At 37.0% G+C, this 19,451-nt stretch overlaps 2 protein-coding genes and 1 long non-coding RNA gene across 7 annotated transcripts; 2 read left to right on the top strand and 1 right to left on the bottom strand.

Annotated features, from left to right (window-relative positions):
• Nucleotides 1–226: 226 nt before the first annotated feature.
• LOC103402366 (uncharacterized) lies at nucleotides 227–7,733 on the top strand. The gene is made up of 12 exons (XM_070813055.1): nucleotides 227–566; nucleotides 1,271–1,384; nucleotides 1,994–2,089; nucleotides 2,972–3,046; nucleotides 3,200–3,267; nucleotides 3,809–3,879; nucleotides 4,802–5,163; nucleotides 5,426–5,539; nucleotides 5,647–5,745; nucleotides 6,552–6,626; nucleotides 6,824–6,891; nucleotides 7,411–7,733. The coding sequence occupies exons 1-12, from the start codon at nucleotides 255–257 to the stop codon at nucleotides 7,481–7,483; spliced, it is 1,527 nt and encodes a 508-aa protein (XP_070669156.1). The 5' UTR covers nucleotides 227–254; the 3' UTR covers nucleotides 7,484–7,733.
• A 1,006-nt stretch (nucleotides 7,734–8,739) lies between these two features.
• Nucleotides 8,740–16,249, top strand: LOC103402362 (cysteine desulfurase 1, chloroplastic). 4 transcript variants are annotated; one of them, XM_017323276.3, is made up of 12 exons: nucleotides 8,797–9,052; nucleotides 9,952–10,071; nucleotides 10,154–10,437; nucleotides 10,512–10,645; nucleotides 10,791–10,950; nucleotides 11,320–11,506; nucleotides 12,723–12,868; nucleotides 12,944–13,016; nucleotides 13,133–13,196; nucleotides 14,582–14,681; nucleotides 15,680–15,838; nucleotides 15,918–16,249. In XM_017323276.3, exons 3-12 carry the CDS (start codon nucleotides 10,225–10,227, stop codon nucleotides 16,086–16,088), a joined length of 1,407 nt encoding a protein of 468 aa, XP_017178765.2. In that variant the 5' UTR covers nucleotides 8,797–9,052; nucleotides 9,952–10,071; nucleotides 10,154–10,224; the 3' UTR covers nucleotides 16,089–16,249. The 4 variants fall into 4 exon arrangements, with proteins under 4 accessions (XP_008339330.2, XP_008339329.2, XP_017178765.2 ...); XM_008341108.4 differs by lacking the exon at nucleotides 9,952–10,071 and having other exon boundaries at nucleotides 8,740–9,052; XM_008341107.4 differs by lacking the exon at nucleotides 9,952–10,071 and having other exon boundaries at nucleotides 8,788–9,052; nucleotides 10,143–10,437.
• Nucleotides 16,250–17,095: 846 nt separating this feature from the next.
• On the bottom strand, nucleotides 17,096–18,425 carry LOC103418326 (uncharacterized). 2 transcript variants are annotated; one of them, XR_011576169.1, is made up of 3 exons: nucleotides 18,147–18,425; nucleotides 17,904–17,992; nucleotides 17,096–17,556 (listed from the first exon to the last, which is right to left on the bottom strand). It is a non-coding gene; the product is annotated as an uncharacterized lncRNA (long non-coding RNA). The 2 variants fall into 2 exon arrangements; XR_011576168.1 differs by having other exon boundaries at nucleotides 17,096–17,233.
• Between the last annotated feature and the right edge of the window lie 1,026 nt (nucleotides 18,426–19,451).

Raw genomic sequence — 19,451 nt, 5'->3', positions numbered from 1 at the left:
GTTTAAACTTGGCCCAAAAAGTGCTCCAACTTACATCTTTAATTATGGGAGATTTGCCAATTTCCGAAACATTTTTACGAGTAATTATTTTTATAATACACTTAACGGAGTTAAATTCGGGGTTAAATAGTGTCAAATAAATTTCCACGTGTCACAAAATTAGAGGTGACATATAGATTGTTTTTCCGGATTTACCCTCTTGCAAACCTTTAAAAACTTCTGAACAGAGACACAATGGCAGAGCAGAGAGCAGCATGGCCTTATCTTGTTCTTGGTCACCTACGCTTCTCACAACCACCCAATCCTCCTCCTCCTCCGCCGCCTCGCCATCGACCCCTAAACTAGTCCCCTGTCATTTTCCGGGGAAACCCACCACCACCACCATTCACACACTCTCCAGCTGCAGTTCAAGTTCTCAGAAATGGAGAGCCAAAGTTTCATTCTTTCCTGCATTTTTGAACAAACGCAAAGACACTCAGCCTATCAAGGACGAGCTTCTTGACGCCATTGCTCCGCTCGATCGAGGCGCTGATGCCACTCCGGAGGACCAGCAAACTGTTGATCAGGTTGCCCTTTGCGTTCCCTTTTGTGCTTTTAGCTTTCATTTGCTATCTGGATTCTGGCTTTTCCTTGTATTAATTGTTCTTTGAGGCTAAAATATATGATGGGAATTCTCCTTAAATCGTTGATTGGGCATTTGGGTCTGAAAATTATATACAAAAGAAGAAACTGTTGGAATAATTTTTGAAGAATTTTTCAGGTCGATGGGCTGAGAGCCCACTCCAACAACACCGATTATGTCCCCATTTTACCACCTGCACAATCCTCAGGTGTGGGTTTTATCACAAAAGACCTCTGTGTCGGTGTTAGTTAGAGTGGGGTAATTCCATTTGAAGTACTCTTCTTTTCTCCCTCTGTCCGATGTGGGACAAATGGGGGTTCTAACAATTTCATTGGAGATGAAGAAACACTTAAAATACCAGCCAGGAAACAGTTCATATTGCCATATTTTATGCTTTTGTGTACATTCTAAATGAAATTAAGTGGAATCATCGGGGCCTCGGAGGCAACTAATAATTATTGCATAATTTCTTTGTAGTAGCTTAATCGTTTTAAAAAGAATGTCGAAAAGCCTGTATTAGCATGTTCATTTAGGCTGTGTTTATTTCTATCATCTCATGATTTATCTCAGTAGAGGATGTGTGACATTAGTTTCTGATATCCGTGTGCACTTTTCTATTTTTGTTCCGTGGAATGCGTTTCTAAATAGATTGCACGCAAACTTGAAGCAGTTAACCCAACAAAGGAACCACTCAAATCTGATTTACTCAATGGAAAATGGGAGCTTATATACACTACTTCAAAGTCTATTCTGCAAACTCAGGTAAATCGATTGAGATTTCCACTTCCATTGATATTTATGTCGTTCGAAGATTAGAAGTCTGTCGAGAGACTCTAAGCAAATGAAATTGTATAAAATTGATGTTGTAGCTTCAGTGGATTCTTGATGTTTTGGATATTAGTTTTGTGTACTTCTTGCTCCCTGAGTAATGACAGGCTATGTCAAAAATGGAACCTTGGTATGAAAAATATGTGCGTCACTTAGGACTATACCTACGTACTTTAAGGAAACACCTTCATTTTGATTACCATTCATGTATTTCTAAATGTGACTCAGAGTTTCCCTTCCCCTAATAAATGAGAAAATTCCAAACTAAGCAGATTCAGTACATTTTGTTTAAAAGTTAAAACTGCGACCTGTAGTGATTGATCTTAATATAAACCTTTGTTTAGCGTTCATGTGCTTCTAATCAGTGATGTCCCTTGCCCTTTGTTTGTGTGTGTGTGTGTATGTGTGTACTTTGCTCCATCTTTTCTCTTGATAGATCTCTATTTTTTCTTTGATTTTGCCAGTTGTGAAAAAATTTGAACTTAAATTTTCTATAACTCCTAGATGTTTCACTTGCCTGACATATATATATTATCATGACAGAGGCCCAAAATTTTGAGATCAAAGGTAAACTACCAAGCCATCAATGCTGACACACTTCGGGCTCAAAATATGGAATCATGGCCAACTTTTAATCAGGTACTGTAGAATTCATTTCCTCATTGATTCGCTTAACCTCCATTTGTAAACTTTCTTTGTACTAAAATTCTGGAAGAACATTGTAACCCGTTAATCATTTAGTGGGGTGGAATTCTGCTTGTTGCTTTAGGTTCTTTTGAACACATTAATCTTCCAGTAGCTATGACTTACCTTGTCAAGTAGGCTCTAATTAGAAAAAAAAAGTGGTAAATTACACTTTGCACCCCTGTATTTTGAGTGAAATTTACTTTTGTTCTTAATGTTTTAATTTGATCAACTTCAACCCTGCCATTTACACATTGTTGCAACGATGACCCTTCCATTTACTTCAAAAATAATGAAAAATACATCTTGGCCTACAACGCATGTAATTTTAGCTAAAAACAGGGGATGCAGCAAAATTTGGGTATATTTCTACATGAGGGATCGTGCAGTACTGCGTGTTTTAGGTAGGACTTATTTTTTGTTCCTTTTTCTACCCATAAGTTGGGTTATGGTTGCAATATGGCCATAAAATTTAACTTTTCGTCCATCTGACTTGATGTAGAAATTAAACTGAGGGTTGACATGGTGCAGTGTAAATTTGATTAATTGAAACTTTAGGAACCAAAGTGATTTTTTTTTTTATAACTACAAGGGTGCAAAGTGATCGTTCAAACTATGTTCTATAGATAAAGAAATTCAAATTTTAAGAGGAAACACAGCAGTATACATATAAAAGAAATGGTGATATGTAATGAAAGGTTTGAAGGTTTTTTGTTATATGACAATAAAATCCGTATAGATTTCTGATGAATAATTTACGAAACAGCCAGTACTTTGTTAAAAGTGGACCTTACTGCACTGACTATTCCACATCAAATTCACATCAATCCTCTGTAGGTAACAGCAGATTTGACACCTTTGAATGCAAGAAAAGTTGCTGTCAAATTCGATTACTTCAAAATTGCAGGTTTGGTAAGTGTTCTTGACGTTATTGGCCTCTTGGAAAGGCCAGGCAAAACAATGACGCAGTATTGATTTAGTTTCCCTTAGCAAGTGTTATGCTTTTGAATTTCTAATTGTGTACTTCACCTAACATTAGATTGTTCATATAATAATGATATACAGATACCTATTAAGGCGCCTGATAGAGCTCGTGGTGAACTGGAAATTACATATTTGGATGAAGAGCTTCGGTGAGTGTATGTACTGTAATTTATTGGATGAAGAATTGAAATTGACTACATGGGATCCTTACTTTTAGGTCTGAATATTAGAGTCGAACTGTGCTTCGAAAATTTTTCTCTCGGCTGAAAGAAATAAAGCATTTGTGTTGAGTATACAAGAATGCATGCAATAGTTGAGATATACATCCTCCTCGTAACTGCCTTGGATCGTAGAAAAATATATAAACTTGCAAGGTTGGATAAACCCACTTGTGAAATCTAGCAGTCTTATGAACCCTGAAATGAGATCTGTTATCTTGAGAGTTGTGACACGGAAAGCATAAATATTTGAATATGATCTCTTTTGGAAAAAAGTGAATTTGTGAGGTTGGATAAACTCAACGATTACCACTCGTTGAATCTTTTGCAAGAGCCTTTCTCCATTTCTCACTTGTACTATGTCCATAGGCTAATATGAATATTAGATGCTTAGCTAATCTTCAATTATTACCGAGGTTGTATCGCAATTGAATGGAAAGTCATGACAATCATTTTTCTTATATATTGGCAGTGTCTCAAGGGGCGACAAAGGAAACTTGTTCATCTTGAAAATGGTTGATCCATCTTACCGAGTTCCTGTCTGATGTACACAATCACATTGCAGAATTAGTAACTCATCTGGCCATCACCCTTTCTTGTTCATGACAATGGACTAAAGCGTACAAGTTTTGCCAAGACTTGGTTCTGCTCCAAGCCTCCAAGTGCTCGTCGTATACGTGTTTGTATAAAATATTGTACATGTTACTGATGCATCGATCACTTCCTGCAAGCTAGGCATTTCCCGACCTTTCCATGTTATTTTTTTGTCGAAATATCATGTAAAATGCATAGTTAAGAGTTATGACTATACATTTGAGTACTTTCAAAGGATCACCTTTTATCGGAAGTGAAGCAGCGCTTGCATCCGTCAAGGTTGTAATGAAAAACATAAACGACTTCAAACGATTTGTACAAATTCAAATTGCAACGAAAAGCATATATAGACATTGTGCAAAGTTTGATTTATTTGTTCTCCTCTTCCCATGTTCTGAGGTGAGAGAAGGGGGCCATATTTACACGGTGAAACGATGTTACGTCGTTATTAAAAGGAGCCAAATCTTATCCTTTACTTTGCTCCTTAGTCCCTTCCTGCACTGAAGGCTGGTTCAAAGATACAACATATAGTTTGGCCTCACATTTTCTGAGCCACATGATAATATTCCTGGCCATCAGATTTCTCCTTATCCAAAAACTGAAAAGTAAAAATACCTACTTTAACAAAACAAAACAAAACAAAACAAAAACAAAAAAGAGTTGGAGCCCTCAACCTAAGTTCGAACTCCCACATATATAATTCTAGGGTCACCAACTCTGCTTTGACGTACCATTTGATCCAGAGGCCAAAAGTACGCTACCACCTCATGCAGTAGCGGGGTTGCATATTGAATGCCAAGGAGGATTAGTATGTCAACAATGTGCGGTGGGATACTTCTTATATTCAAAGAAAAAGAAGAAGAAAAATAAATATCAGCAGAAAGAAGCATTACCATCAATGATTCAATGGCTCTCTCTTCACTCAGTCATGCCACTCCACTGAAAACTCATGGATTCTCGTTCAAATACCCCTTTGATTCTTCACCTTCACTCATTGCTTCTTTCTCACCGAAACCAAACCCTACCAGTTCCTGCATAATACCAAGCCACAACAACTTGCTGGGCAAAATTATTCTTGATTCTTTGAAATGGAGGACCGGAGTTTCCTTCCTTTCAGGATTTCCTACGAAAGGTGAAGACATCAACAGCCTCAAGGAAGAGCTTTACAACACAATAGCTCCTCTTGATAGGGGTGCCGAAGCTACCCTGCAGGACCAAGAACGCGTAGAAGAGGTGGGGTACTATTTGAAATTTTCAGTAGTGTTGCAGTCTTGCAGACGTGTGCGTAGCTAAGTTGACTACGACAGTGTGCTCCCACTCTGCACCTGCAGTTTGAATCCCCAACCCCGTAGTTTAACTTTGATTAGAATATCGCTGCAATAGAACAGATTCATCCGTGTCCATTAACATTATGTGACCAAAACCAGAGAATTCAGTAGTTTCATTGTATCATATATGATGCCTCGGATTGGTAACGATTGATGTATTTATTCAGATTGCACGTAAGCTTGAGGCACTCAACGAAATAAAAGAACCTCTCAAGTCTAGTCTGTTAAATGGAAAATGGGAGCTCATATATACAACATCTCAGTCAGTTCTGCAAACACAGGTAAGTATCTAAAGCATGCTATGGGTGATTTATTTGTACTCTGCGGTTCGTTATTTTCGTTCTTACATCTCCTCTTCATTCTCTTCATCATATGTTCTTAATTTCAGAGGCCGAAGTTCTTACGACCAAATGGAAAGATCTATCAGGCAATCAATGCAGATACACTAAGGGCTCAGAATATCGAAACTTGGCCCTTCTTTAACCAGGTGTTACTTCCTATTGTTTGCCTTTTCAATCTCTTTCTTAATTAACTTATTTGCCTAGCCATTTGATGCTTGCTAATGTGGATTCTAAGGGCGCAGAACGCGGCCAGTAGGTTGATCAATGCTCAAGTGTATTAGTATTCACTGAATTCTGCTAAAAAGTTTTTTATTAATGTCAAACAAGTATACCTAGTGTTTATGTGGTGTCGAAAATCGTCTACTGAGGACGTATTAAACATGATTTGTGGTACTTGTGTAATAGGATGTTAGTTGTTCAAATATCCATTGGTGTCAGAATTTGGGAGTTGAGTTGTAACTCTTTGGTTTTTAGTTTTCATCTTCGTCGCAAATAAGAAACAAGAGAGTTTATACATAATCTTAGAAAACTCATTCCTTTCAATTGTTTAAGGGAGTCCGTACATGTCAGATAGCATCTAGAGTTTGGTCTGATGTATAAGGGAGTCTATTCATTCGTTCCAGATGCGACCGGAGATTCTAGATTACAACTTAGCTAATTTCCTAGGCAAGATTACAGTAGAGTTTTGTCTGATGCAAGCAAGCTTCGGTTCAAATAACAGAAAAAATTTGATCAAAGGTTTGTTGATATGACTCTTGCACCATCAGGTCCACTTACGAAATCAGTAAGAGTCGATGGAAACTGTTTGGTGTATCAGATTCAATCGCTTTCTGCACATATATGGTGGACATAATTGCAGTGTGTGATATTACATCTCATGTACTTTTGTATTGTCAAAAATGTCGAAACTCGAAAGGCTCATTGACCAAGCTGTTTTCTTGTAAGCGTGCAGGTTACAGCCAATTTAGTCCCTTTAAACTCCAGAAGGGTGGCAGTTAAATTTGATTTCTTCCGGATTGCTAGTCTGGTAAGTAGAGGATACATGATATGATATTCACTATATCCTCACGCCCTTAATCGTATTGATTCCGGTGTGCACTCTATGCGATTAGAGACCATCGCACCTTGCTGCAGGAATCGTACACTGTTGTCAGGTAGAAGAAACAGACCTTATGCGTGCATATACGTATTTATTCCCGCCATTGTTTTCCAATGTTCTCACAGATACCTATAAAAAATCCTGGAAGCGGCCGCGGTCAGTTAGAAATTACATACTTGGATGAGGAGTTACGGTGAGTGTCCTACGAACTTAATCTTTTGCAAGGGTTTGTAGCATGCAAAGCCTGCAAAATGCAGAGGGACTTGGTTTTTGTGGCATCAAATGTGGAAACTCTTGTGTCATAGTATTTCCTGATGTCGATTTTCGAGTACCAGTAACAGTTTTCTTCTAAAATTGCTCTCATAGTTTTTCGTTTCGAAAAAAAATTAACTTCATTAAGCTTAACTTTTGAATGACTAAATCTTTCTCTAGTTTTATGCTCCTCTCTCTCTCTCTCTAAAGGAGAGACTCTCATTCAACCGAGAGGTCAAAATGGCGGTACTCTAAGCCTATCTATCGCCTCCGTCATGTGTTTTAGCTTTCTCACGCATGACATCACGTGATTGGTTTGGAATACCATTACTTTAGCTTCCCGGGTTGTGTTTAAGTTTTTTTTTCCTCAAAAATCTTTATATTACTAGCATATTTTTTTCTAAAGTTTCATGGTGTGCTTCTAGTGAGTTATTTGTTTTCCTTTCTTTTTGCATGACAGAATATCAAGAGGCGATAGAGGGAACTTGTTCATATTGAAGATGGTTGATCCAACCTATAGGGTCCCTCTCTGATGTAGCATCTATAACAAAACACAATTGAATCACCATTGAGCCTAAAGCCTAAAGGAGTTTAGTGCGTAGACAAAGTGATGTTTTAAATGACTCTAACCTACGAAGAGTGGGATTCAAACTTGCGTGTATGGCATGCACAAATACTATAACGAACAAAGGGATTCGAACTTAAGTGTATGATGGGCACACTATGTCAGACTTGGATGTTCTAATCGTTAATATACAAGAGTTGTAAAATCTTCCTTGATTATTATTCTTGTTTATCAAGTTTGGCCTTGGCCGGAATTTATACCTTAATTAGGGTAAATTCAATCTAAATTCAATTTTGTGAGCTATTATTAGAAACATTTCACTTTTCTAAAATAGGTCCAATTGGAATTCAAGCATATCGCCTCTCTTAGTCTTAATCTACAACCACAACAAGAAGCTTCAAAGCAATCTCAAGCTTTTAGAGTTCACAAGGTTTGGTAGCTTCTGATCCATCGGTTTCACTTTGCAAGGTCCAGGGTCATGCCAAGAATCACATTCTCAAGCCCAAAGATGTCCTAAATTTTCGAAGAGTAAGTGTTCAAAAGAAAAGGGATCGGAAAAAGGGTTAAACGATTCAATAAGTCATTTTGACGTTGAACTATGTTTGAACTTTAATTTTAGCATGACACACTTAACTTATTCAATTGAATTGTATTAATGACATAAAGCATTTAGTTTGCAAAGACTGGTGAGAAAATGCGGGTGCATTAGATGCTTCATTTGTTTATGTTCGCCTCTTGGTCATATTCAACCATCAAGAAATCATCCACCATTTAACAGGTTTTCATTCTTTTGGCTAGAATCTTCTTTGTTCATTTGCTTCTGATTGGATGTAACGGTTAAGATTTTGAATTGTTGAGTTTGTATGAATGTTGAATACTTGTATTAATCTCAATTTTTCTACGGGCCTACAAGTGAGGCACAAACCAAAATCCAAACCAAACAAAAACCAAATGATTTAGTTTCATTTAGGAGTGGGTTGGAAAAACTGAAAAAAAAAAAAAATAGGATTGAAAACCGAACTAAAGTCGAAAAATCTGAACAGAAAAAAAAAAACGAACCGAATCTTTTAAACCGAACCGAATCGAATTTGATTAGGTCAGTTTTGGTTTTTGAGGTTCGGAAACTGAACCAAACCGAAGTTCTTCAAAACCACGTCGTTGTGTAATTATTTTATTAATTAATAATCCTATTCTAGAAACGGCATCGTTCTACCCTTAAGCTAGTAATTCTGTGAGGAAGACGAAATTCATTTAAACTCCTAATTCTCATTCGGCATACATATCCACAAGTGAAGTAATAATAACCCTACGCGTATTCCTCTCTCCCATTTTCCCAGTTCGCGCTGCCTGAGCCTCCTCTCTCTCTCTCTCTCTCTCTCTCTCTCTCTCTCTCGGTCTTCAATCACTCTCTCAAACTCTCTGTCTCTCATTCCCAGCGGCGACCCGCGACCCTTCTTACTCTCAGTCTCTCACACCTCGCCGTCAGTCTATCATCTCGCCGTCTACTTCTTGCCGTTCCGAGTCTCGACAGCAAAAGGTTAGTCTCACACTCTCACTTCTCTGTGTTTAATTTTCTGTTCAAATTGGTTCTGATTGGACAAATAGTGGCCTTACACATTTTCAATTATTAATTTGCATTTTCTGTCGACAAACTTATACAAAAGACGCCATAGCTGTAGAAAGAAAAGAAAAAATTTAAAATTTGAACCTTTGTCGTTAGACGCTGGCTCTTGATACCATGAAAGACAGTAGGATATAGTTTGTAATCTCAACTCAATAAGGAGCGAGGCACTGAGCATTAATATTTCAAATTCTGTGGGCGAAAAAGGGGTTATTTATATTTCGCATTTGGCCATCTGGGTCAGTTCAAGATTTGAAATTTTTGGTTGTTTTTGTGTGCAATGTGCATTTTTTGAGTGAAATATTTAGAGTATTGGTGTACCACTGCAAAATCCAGTTCAGCTGCGATTGTTACTACAATTCTTCGTATGTGGATTAAGATTTTAAGAATAGTAAAAACACACTAATTTACTATTCTTTTAGTTTGTTAAAACAAAGTTTCGGATTTTGACTTAATTGAATTGTGAAGGGGTTTACTGCAAACTGCAAAGCAAATGGTGAGGTATTATATGAGTTGTCTGTCTGGTAGATATGTTAAACCAGAGTGCTCTCATTTCTTCGAGTCAGATTTTGTGATGGGGTTTCAGTGTTCAGTGGATTTTTTACATATCATTTGATATATGTTTGATTTCATTTGGTTCAAGCGTAGTCTTGTCGTTCTTAAAAAAGTTATAACAATGATCATTTGAAAACAGAAAACATAATATACAATCAGAACTAGACTAGAACTAGGAGTAGAACTTTGGACTTGGATTAATCTTCAGTATTAGGCGTGTCCATATTGGAGTGTGATTGTTCTACACCAATTGGAATCAGACTTGGTTTACCACGGTATACACCTGAAGTGGACCATTGGAGTCTTGCTGTAAAAGATGGGAAAGTATTAGAAAAGGAATGGAGGTCTGAAATTCCTATTCCCCGGGGAGGACCTCATAGGTCTGTTCTGTCTTATTCTTTTTGTGTCATTGGTTCGGTATGGTCTTATAAAAATTCAAGATTCATACCAGTGTATCTTCAGAGCGAGAGACTTAGAGGCAGAGGGAGAGAGCGAAAACTGAAGGAAGCGTAAGGACCAAAAGCAAACAAGAAATGATGTTGACTTTGGAAGGAGTGACTGTAAAACTGCCATACTATTCATTCCCAATCCTACGAAGCCCTGTTCGCCGTGCCATTGTGAACTCGCGACCCTTTTCCGTAGCTGCTTCAACTCTCAAAGAAGGCCACTCAGAGACCCCTTCCGCTCCGCCCACATCCATTTCGCTCGGTCACTTGACCCGACCTGATTTTCCCATCCTCCATCAGGTTTGTCTCCACAAATATAGAGATGTTGATATATAATGTGTTACTTATTGGTACTTACCAAATGGGCATGACAGGAAGTAAATGGATCTAGGCTTGTTTACTTGGACAATGGTGCAACTTCCCAGAAGCCTACTGCAGTGTTAAAAGCTTTGCAAACTTACTATGAATGCCACAATTCAAATGTGCATCGTGGGATCCATTACTTAAGGTACAGAATACATAAATAACTAATTAGTTTGAATAAGTTTTAGATTTTGATTTGTATATTAACTAACTCACTATTAAATATTTAAGTTGGAGTTAGGTTCATCTTGCCTTCTATAGCTTACGGTTTCTTCATGTTGTCAACTTAGTGCAAAGGCAACAGAAGAATATGAGCTAGCGAGAAAGAAAGTTTCCAACTTTATCAATGCATCAGACTCCCGAGAAATTGTTTTTACTAGGAATGCTACCGAAGCTATCAATCTGGTTGCTTACTCATGGGGGCTCCAAAACATAAAACCAAATGATGAGGTAGATAGAATTTCAGTGTATTATTTCCATTGTGTCCTTTATTTTATTTTTGTAAATTACTTTACAACAAGTTCATAAAGGAATACACCATTGTGGCGCTATTATTCTTTTCTATTATTATTATTATTTATTTTATTTCTATAGTTACATGTTCTTTGGTGATGGTTTTCTTATTTTATATTCGAGTTTGGGAATTAACATCTCTACTTAGCTCCATTATATCATCTTGTACGAATACTTGTATCAAATAGCTTTTCATGATCTATTCACCACATTATTCTGTAGATTGTTTGTGAATGGACTCTTAAGTGCAAGTACCATTGATCTCGTATTGTTTATGAGCTCGTGCTTAATAAAATCTCTTTTCAGATCATACTTACAGTTGCTGAACATCATAGTGCAATCGTTCCTTGGCAATTTGTAGCTCAAAAGACTGGTGCAGTCTTGAAATATGTGGAATTAAATGAGCATGAAGTCCCTGATGTGGACAAGTTAAAAGATATGCTTTCAAGGAAGACAAAGCTCGTAGTTGTTCATCATGTCTCAAACGTGCTTGGTATGTTTCTCATCAGTTGTTTTCTTTCCTTCTTTGTATATTATGCCCATAGTTGTTTTGTATAGTGAAGCTAAACTGGAAAGCAAAGATTGCATGCAATATCTTTCTTAATGACATGAGCGTTAGAATTCTTGTATTAATTAGTAAAGCTGTTGTGGTCCAATTGATTACTGAAGCTATTCCGATTCAACTGATAAAGAAAGAGTTTATGTGTTCCATGTTCAGTAATTATGTATTCCAGAAAAACCCATCCTGTTATTCTAGTGTTATTCATTTGTACTGGCACTGTCACTAATGTCTGATTGGGTTACTCAGTTCTGAACGCATATCAGTAGGTGTTTACTGGTGATGTCACCAACCTCTCGTCATATTTATATGCTCGAAATCTGGTGTCTAACGGTTATAGATGTATTGTTGCTTTGGTTTTGACCCGAACATCTAAACTGGATAAGCATTGTTTTGTGCAACAGACCATCATGGGCCTACTACTAACTCCTATCCACGTCACTTTACCACCTAGGTCCAGTACGTCTGGTGAGGTTTGGTCAATGGATATATCCAGGTTTGCATTGTATCTTAAAATGCCTCAGTGCTATTTGTAGTGGACCACCTCGTTTTAACTTTTAGATTATTATAATAGTTCTCCAATATGGGATACACATACTTGGCTTGTATGGAGCCACACAGCCCCAACACATTGCAAAGTAAAGTTTCTCTTGGGTGGTTCTTAGATAGGTGGGATGTGCTTCTCTACTAATTAATACAGTAGGTGTCCATAGCGGAGAAGAAGTTGCTGATTCTATGGTTTGCTTTTCAACCTGTTTGTTCTAGGGTCCATAGCTTATGTTCCACAATCTCTAGAAATAGTAGAGATTTGTAGTCCATACTAGATGACTCATGAGACGTTCATGTACGTTTGATTCCTGCCTGCTCTTGCTTTGGGTATACCAACTTTAGTCATGACACTTGTGCTTTAGTTATATCAACTTTACACAGGCCACTGTTGTACGTTGTATCTTATCTGCTGGAGACTAAAAAGTTTCATATACTCAAATAAACAATTTTTTTTTTCTTTCTTTCTAATGATGTTTCAAATGCATCAAATTATTATTTGAGTAAACTCTTTGTATTAGAATAGATTATGGATTTTGTCTCAGAGAAAGCAGATAACAAATTGCGGGACCATATTGATGCATTCATAATTTTTCTCATGCAGGTTCTGTTCTTCCTATCAAAGATATTGTGCTTTGTGCTCATGATGTTGGGGCAAAAGTGCTTGTAGATGCTTGTCAGAGTGTTCCACATATGGTGGTTGATGTCCAGAATCTGAACGCCGACTTTCTTGTTGCTTCTTCTCACAAGGTTAGGATACTTGCTTATGTGCTGAAATCTACCCTTATGGGCAAGTGTATAAAGTAAATATTAAACATGCCTCAGATGTGTGGGCCTACAGGCGTCGGATTCCTATATGGAAAGAGTGATATCTTGTCTGCCATGCCTCCATTTTTAGGTAATTTTCTTATTTAAAGGTTGTCTTCTGAATGTTATGTTTGGTTTGTATAACTATATCTACGAGGGCAATGGCTTATGTGTATTCTCACTATATTATTTTACTTCTTTTTCTAGGTGGTGGGGAAATGATCTCTGATGTATTTTATGATCATTCCACTTACCAAGAACCTCCATCTAGGTTGGTGAATTCACCTACATATTGAAAAGCTTTTTGTTTAAATTAAGGGGTGTGTGGAGGTGTGCTATCCACACACCCCTTTTTACTTCTCACACTTAATTTATGTCCGTTGATCTTCTTCATTTCATCCGATCTGACGGCCGAAAATTAGAAGGGTGTGTGAGAAGTAAAAAGGGGTGTGGGGATATCACACCCCTAAATTAAATGCAGTGATGAGAGCAGCTTTGTATACCATGTTGATGTTATTGTCCAAACTGTCTCCTGTTTAAGGTGTTATCTTGATAGTTGAATTTGAATACGCCAAATCATGGTCGCAAGAATATCAAGACTGTAAATAACAAGTAGAATGCTACAATTTGGTTATTATTAGCACTGATATATCTCATGAATTCATTTTCAAAATATATCAAGACTGTAAATAACTGTCTCCTGTTTAAGTTGTTATCTTGATAGTTGAATTTGAATACACCAAATCCTGGTCGCAAGAATATCAAGACTGTAAATAACAAGTAGAATGCTACAATTTGGTCTTATTAGCACTGATATATCTCATGAATTCCTAAAGTAAGTTGGGTCATTCCTAAAGGGTGTTTTGAGCTACTAAGCACCAATTTTAAGGCACTTGGAAAAGGGAAAAAATCCAAAGCTTTGTGGGATTGCCTGGTATCGGCAATTTTTTGGAATATATGGCTGGAACGCAACAAAAGGATTTTTGAAGACTATACTGGAGCGGGGGCAGAAGTACTTTGGGGGAGAGTAAAATATTGGGCATCTTTTTGGGCTTCAGTTACTAAAGAGTTTAATAATTGCTCTTTATCTCAAATACTGTGGGATTTGTTAGCAGCAGTTAAGTGAGCTAGGTCTAGAATTGGCTGCTATAGCCAAATCCTATTGGGATTTTCCTTTCTAATTTGTTGGTGGACTTCTTATCCACTTCTGTGTATTTCACTATTCTTTAATAAAATTGTTTCTTCTCAAAAAAAAAAATATATATATATCTCATGAATTCATTTTCAAAATATATCTCAATTTGATAGCCCTTTTAATACCTATAGAAAATGTAGGAAACTAGGAATTACCTATATATGACAGAAGATGCTTGTGGAATTTGTACCGAAGTAGTAAAGTAGGTCTTATGTTTTATTCAATAAAAGTGATCTTCAATTATTTGGTTATATGCAAGTGCATACAATTATTCTAGCTGCACTCTACACTTGGCCTTGTTTTACGGTAATATGCCCTTATCCTGTTTCGACCATAATGGAATTTCAGTTTTTCCTTGTAGTTTTTTCCATGAAACATATTGGTCCTTATCCACATGAGTTATACAATAGTGGGCTGCTTTCTGATGTCTTTTTGTAATTGTCCCTCATTAACCGAACTAGGTTTGAGGCTGGAACACCAGCAATCGGGGAAGCAATTGGGTTAGGAGCAGCTATTGATTATTTGTCAGGACTTGGTATGCAAAGGATACATGATTATGAGGTAAGTTGGATTCTTCGGCCTTTTGAATTTCCTGTTCTATTCAACTGGTTTAGACTTTTCTGTTGCGTGGGCTTTTGTTTTGTTTTAGGTTGTAAGTACACATTAGAGAGAGAGTGGAAAATATTTGTATTGCAAAGACATGGCTATTATATATAGGACCCTAAGACATAAATCTGCTCTGGAGTTAGGCCTTGCACTATGCTAATCATACAAGAATTAAGCTGATCAGAAAATTGCAATCAACTTAAGGCTTGAGCTAATTACACAATTGGACAATTCAAGCTGGTGTTGGCATACAAAGGGGTTCTCTGTATGCTGAAACATCTCCCAGTAGAAAAGAGCAAAAAGATTTATCTTTAAAAAGGTGCGAAAAGAAAGGTTCCCAGAAGTAAGAAATGCAGGGACCACCAAGTGGCTTAAACAACAGATGAAAGCTTCTTCCAAACAAAGGTTAACGAAAAAAAAAGAAGTAAAAGTGAGCAGAAATAGAAGTAACTAAGACAAATAATAATAAATTAGACTAGGATCTCTAGTCGAACCTTATTATGGTAAAAAATGCAACTTTATTTTCTTTTTGGTTGGTTCCCTCTTGAAATCTAAATGCTTCTTTTAATGACTTGAATGCCAATTCTGAACATTAGATTTTTCCTTTATGTAAATATCAGTAACATCATTGTAATTGCCATGTTTCTCGTCTGTTTTCTTCTCGAACTTTGACATATATAACTTTTATGCTACATTTCTTTCGTCGTTATATAAATTATGAAGTAGTGTAGTATCCACCAGTTTCGATAATAAGTGTCATTTTTACCATTTTCTGTACTTGTATGAGTGTGTAGTTGGAGTGATTTTCAGTTGAAAAGTCTATAGAGACCTTAAATATACCTTAAGAAGAAAAGAACCAGTGAGCTTCTTTAGAGACTGAAAGGTCGATGCTTGACGTATGACAATTATTTAGTGCTTAATTACTAAACCGCTCTTGTTTACAATTTTCACAGATGTTTCTTGGTAAATATCTATACGAGAGCCTTCAATCTGTCCCCAATATTCGCATTTATGGTCCAGCCCCTTCAGAACACATCTTCCGGGCTGCCCTATGTTCTTTCAACGTTGAGAATATACACCCTACAGATCTGGCAACGTTTCTTGACCAACAGGTATGATGCTTAGCTTCCCGTACTTTGTAATACAAGTGAGCTTCAACAAAATAGCTGATGCTAACTTATGTAATGCCAGCACGGAGTGGCTATCCGATCAGGTCACCATTGCGCCCAACCCCTTCATCGGCAGTTGGGAGTCAGCGCGAGTGCACGTGCAAGTCTTCACTTTTACAACACCGTAGAGGATGTCGATGACTTGATCCGGGCACTCAACGACACAGTCAGCTTCTTCAATTCTTTCAAGTAGAGCTTTGTACTCTTGCCAGCCTACTGTAAATTTTGTATCACCTATTTATTCTACTGTACTCTCTAAGCTTACAAGTTAAGCGTACCGTTTGTGCAATTATTTGGTAAGACTTGAGAGGGATTCTTTCTTTGAATTCAATATTTATATTCCCCTGATCAGCAGCATAATTCTGAAGGTAAGCTGAGAAAAATAGTTTTAATTCAATCCTGATTGTTACGTACTACTAAGTAGTCTGGACTATCGAAGAAAAATTACAACTTCGAGTATCGTTTGTTCGGTTACATGTAAAGACTTTAGAGGGATTCTTATTTTCGAATCAAACTAGGAATTTGTGCCCGCGCGTTGTTGTGGGATTGAAAATTGTATGAGAAATTATGTTTGAAAGATACGAAGGATTGTGCTGCAACATGTTAATATCCTTTGCGTAATTTGCTTGAAGTAAGGGACATGAAAATCTCAATCAAAAGGAAAGGGAAATAGTTAGGGGTGGTTCGGTATGGGATCCCATACCGAAACCCTTGTCCCGATTCCCAAACCGAAATTTTCGGGAATCCCAATTTCAATACCGATCCCAAACCAAATTTTCGGGAATCCTAATTTTCGGGAATCCTAAAATAGTTTCGGGATTTCGGGACAAATCGGGAATCCCGAAATGGTTTTGGGCTTTTGGACTAAAATTTGACATATTATGTTGTCTAGTCCTAGTTTATAGCATGGTCTCCCTGACCTTGAGTACATCATAAAATGTGATACCTCAATAATCTGATCTATGATTCTACTCATGGTGTCTATAATAAATCCTACAGAATGACAGTTCATCATAGTCTAACACTTCCTTGCTTACTTTCTTTTATGTTTACTGTTGTGAAATTATACATTTCACATGTACACATATGTAGCCATCCAGTAGTTTACAATTAAAGAGTCATATGGTATGAGAAGCAAAAACAGAACCACAAACATTAAAGCAAGACCATGTATCTAAGATTCTATAGCCAAAACAAAAATATGGAAATCCGATTCTCATAAAATTTCTTAGTGGTCAAGTAACAAAAAGAATTGGTAGCTTTACATGTAGCTGCACTATTCGTATGCTTCCTTGATATCAAGTTTGGCACAATCCTACCAAGTCCAGTGGAAAGTACCTAATTGACACACAGAACAACTTAAATCTTGATCACATCGATAATAAGAAATCGCACTTTTGTAGTATCTGAACCTTTTAGTTACAAGTTACAACACCATGGAAACAAATTTAGACAGCAAAAATAACAAAATAGACTGGCAAAGGGACAAAATTCATGTTGTAAGCTCATAAACGCGATGAAGACAAAAGGATATAAAAAGTGATCAGACATCAGGAATAATGCAGGCAGTCAATTCAGAACAACTCTGAATTCTGAGATTATTCCCACTTCTCGTAAATGCCTAGTACTTTCATGGCTAACTCAAGGGAAAACCAATGAGCCTGGAAAGTTTTAAACATATGACACCAGTTAACTCAATTTCATCATCTTACTTTATCAGTTGCACAATTGAGGTAAAGTTGTTTTGCAATCTTTATCACTATACAGATGAGGTTGTTTTCGGAGGTTTTTGAAGACCTCCATCATTCACATGTTCATTCAAAAGCATCAAAGCAAGTCTTCAAAAAATTTAAATATTGCTTTATCCGAACTAAAGTTGATTATTATGATCCATAAACTGGGTAGTACAGGCACCAAGCATTGTTAGTTTACCATTCATCTATCTAGAGATCATAAATAAATACAAATCAAATAAAGGCTAAAAAGTGAAAACATATAATAAACTTACTTCTTCAATTTCTTTCTTCTGGGAAGATTTAGAATCTGATGATCTCCAAGCAATGTAAAATAACCTCAGCCCAAAAAATAAATATAGAACTGCAAAGAAAACAAAATTACAAAACTTGATTTGCCATCAAACATTAAAGCAAGACCATGTATCTAAGATTCTATAGCCAAAACAAAAATATGGAAATCCGATTCTCATAAAATTTCTTAGTGGTCAAGTAACAAAAAGAATGGGTAGCATTACCTGTAGCTGCACTATTCGGTGCTGGTGCTGGATCGAGAGTTCTGTGATGTGAGAGAAAATCGCCCGAGAGAGAGAGATCGCGAGAGAGAGAGAGCGGTGGCGTGGCGGTGGCTGCGTGGTGAAGGAAGGCTGGAGAGTCAGAGGAGATAGTATGGTGTGGTGGTGGGCCGGTGGCTGGCCGAAATTCGACACAGAGAGATGAGATGAGGGCTCGGTGAGGAAGGCTGCTGCGCTTCAAGTTCGATCGAATCAATGGAACGGAAGTGAAATGGGAGATCCGACCTAAAAACAAATGAACGATACAGATTAAATTCAAAACAATGAACGGTTGAAATAATTTTCTTATAATTAAAAAATATTATATATATATAATATTTATTTTCGGTTCGGTATGGGAATACCGAAAATATGGAGATGCAAAACCGAATCCCATACCGAAAATTTCGGGAATTTTGGTTTGGGATCGGGATTTTTTCGGTTTGGTTTGGGATTTTTGGGATTTTTTTCCAGCCCTAGAAATAGTTGTGTAAAACAACCCTAGATAAAGATATTAACTTTAGAATCAACTCAAGTATATTAGCAACGCGTGTGCGCTTTGGCCTAAAGAGAAGAGATCAAATCTTCTATACCCAACATAGGCGTGACCTCTTTATGACCTTAATAAGTGTTTGGCACATTAAATTTATGACAACAAAATTAAGAAAAGTTAGAATAATAAATGTGTGAATCACTTATTGGGGTCACATAAAAGCCACACATCCTTTTGAGTGCAGATGGTTTGGTCTCGAGAAGAGAATTTGTGGGCAACAACCAGCAAAGCCCTTCCTTAACAAGAGCAAACTTTGAATCATATAGCATTTCAAAACCCATGTTTGAACAAAGAATTTTAATGTGGAATAATTACTTTAAAGACATAAAAATTGTAACAATTCAACCCAAATTCTCACCAAAAAATAAAAAAAAAAAAGAGCCAAAGAAGTAAATCATATTATTTCTATTTATGAGTTTTTAAGGCATTAAAAACTTATTTTTAAGTTCATGTGGCACTTGGTGAGTGGGGAAGGTTAACGAGTAAGGTGCTAACCTGACCCAAATTAAGTTCCTAAACTAATACCATAACAATTAACGACCTAGTTTACAAAAAAGGTTACATGCTCCTCGGGAAGAGCACTAACTCAATTTTAAAGTAGTGCGCAAATGACTTGTAACTCAGTTGGTTAAGAGCATTCGTTCTTGCATCCAAGGTCCCGTCTTCAAATCCTCCTCTCTATAGTTTAATATAGATATTCTATTGCTTGTAAAAAA

This window comes from Malus domestica, chromosome 15 (assembly GCF_042453785.1).
Source record: "Malus domestica chromosome 15, GDT2T_hap1".
Lineage (NCBI taxonomy): Eukaryota > Viridiplantae > Streptophyta > Magnoliopsida > Rosales > Rosaceae > Malus > Malus domestica.
The sequence above is the reverse complement of the archived record's forward strand: the minus strand, read 5'-3'. Positions and strand labels throughout refer to the sequence as shown.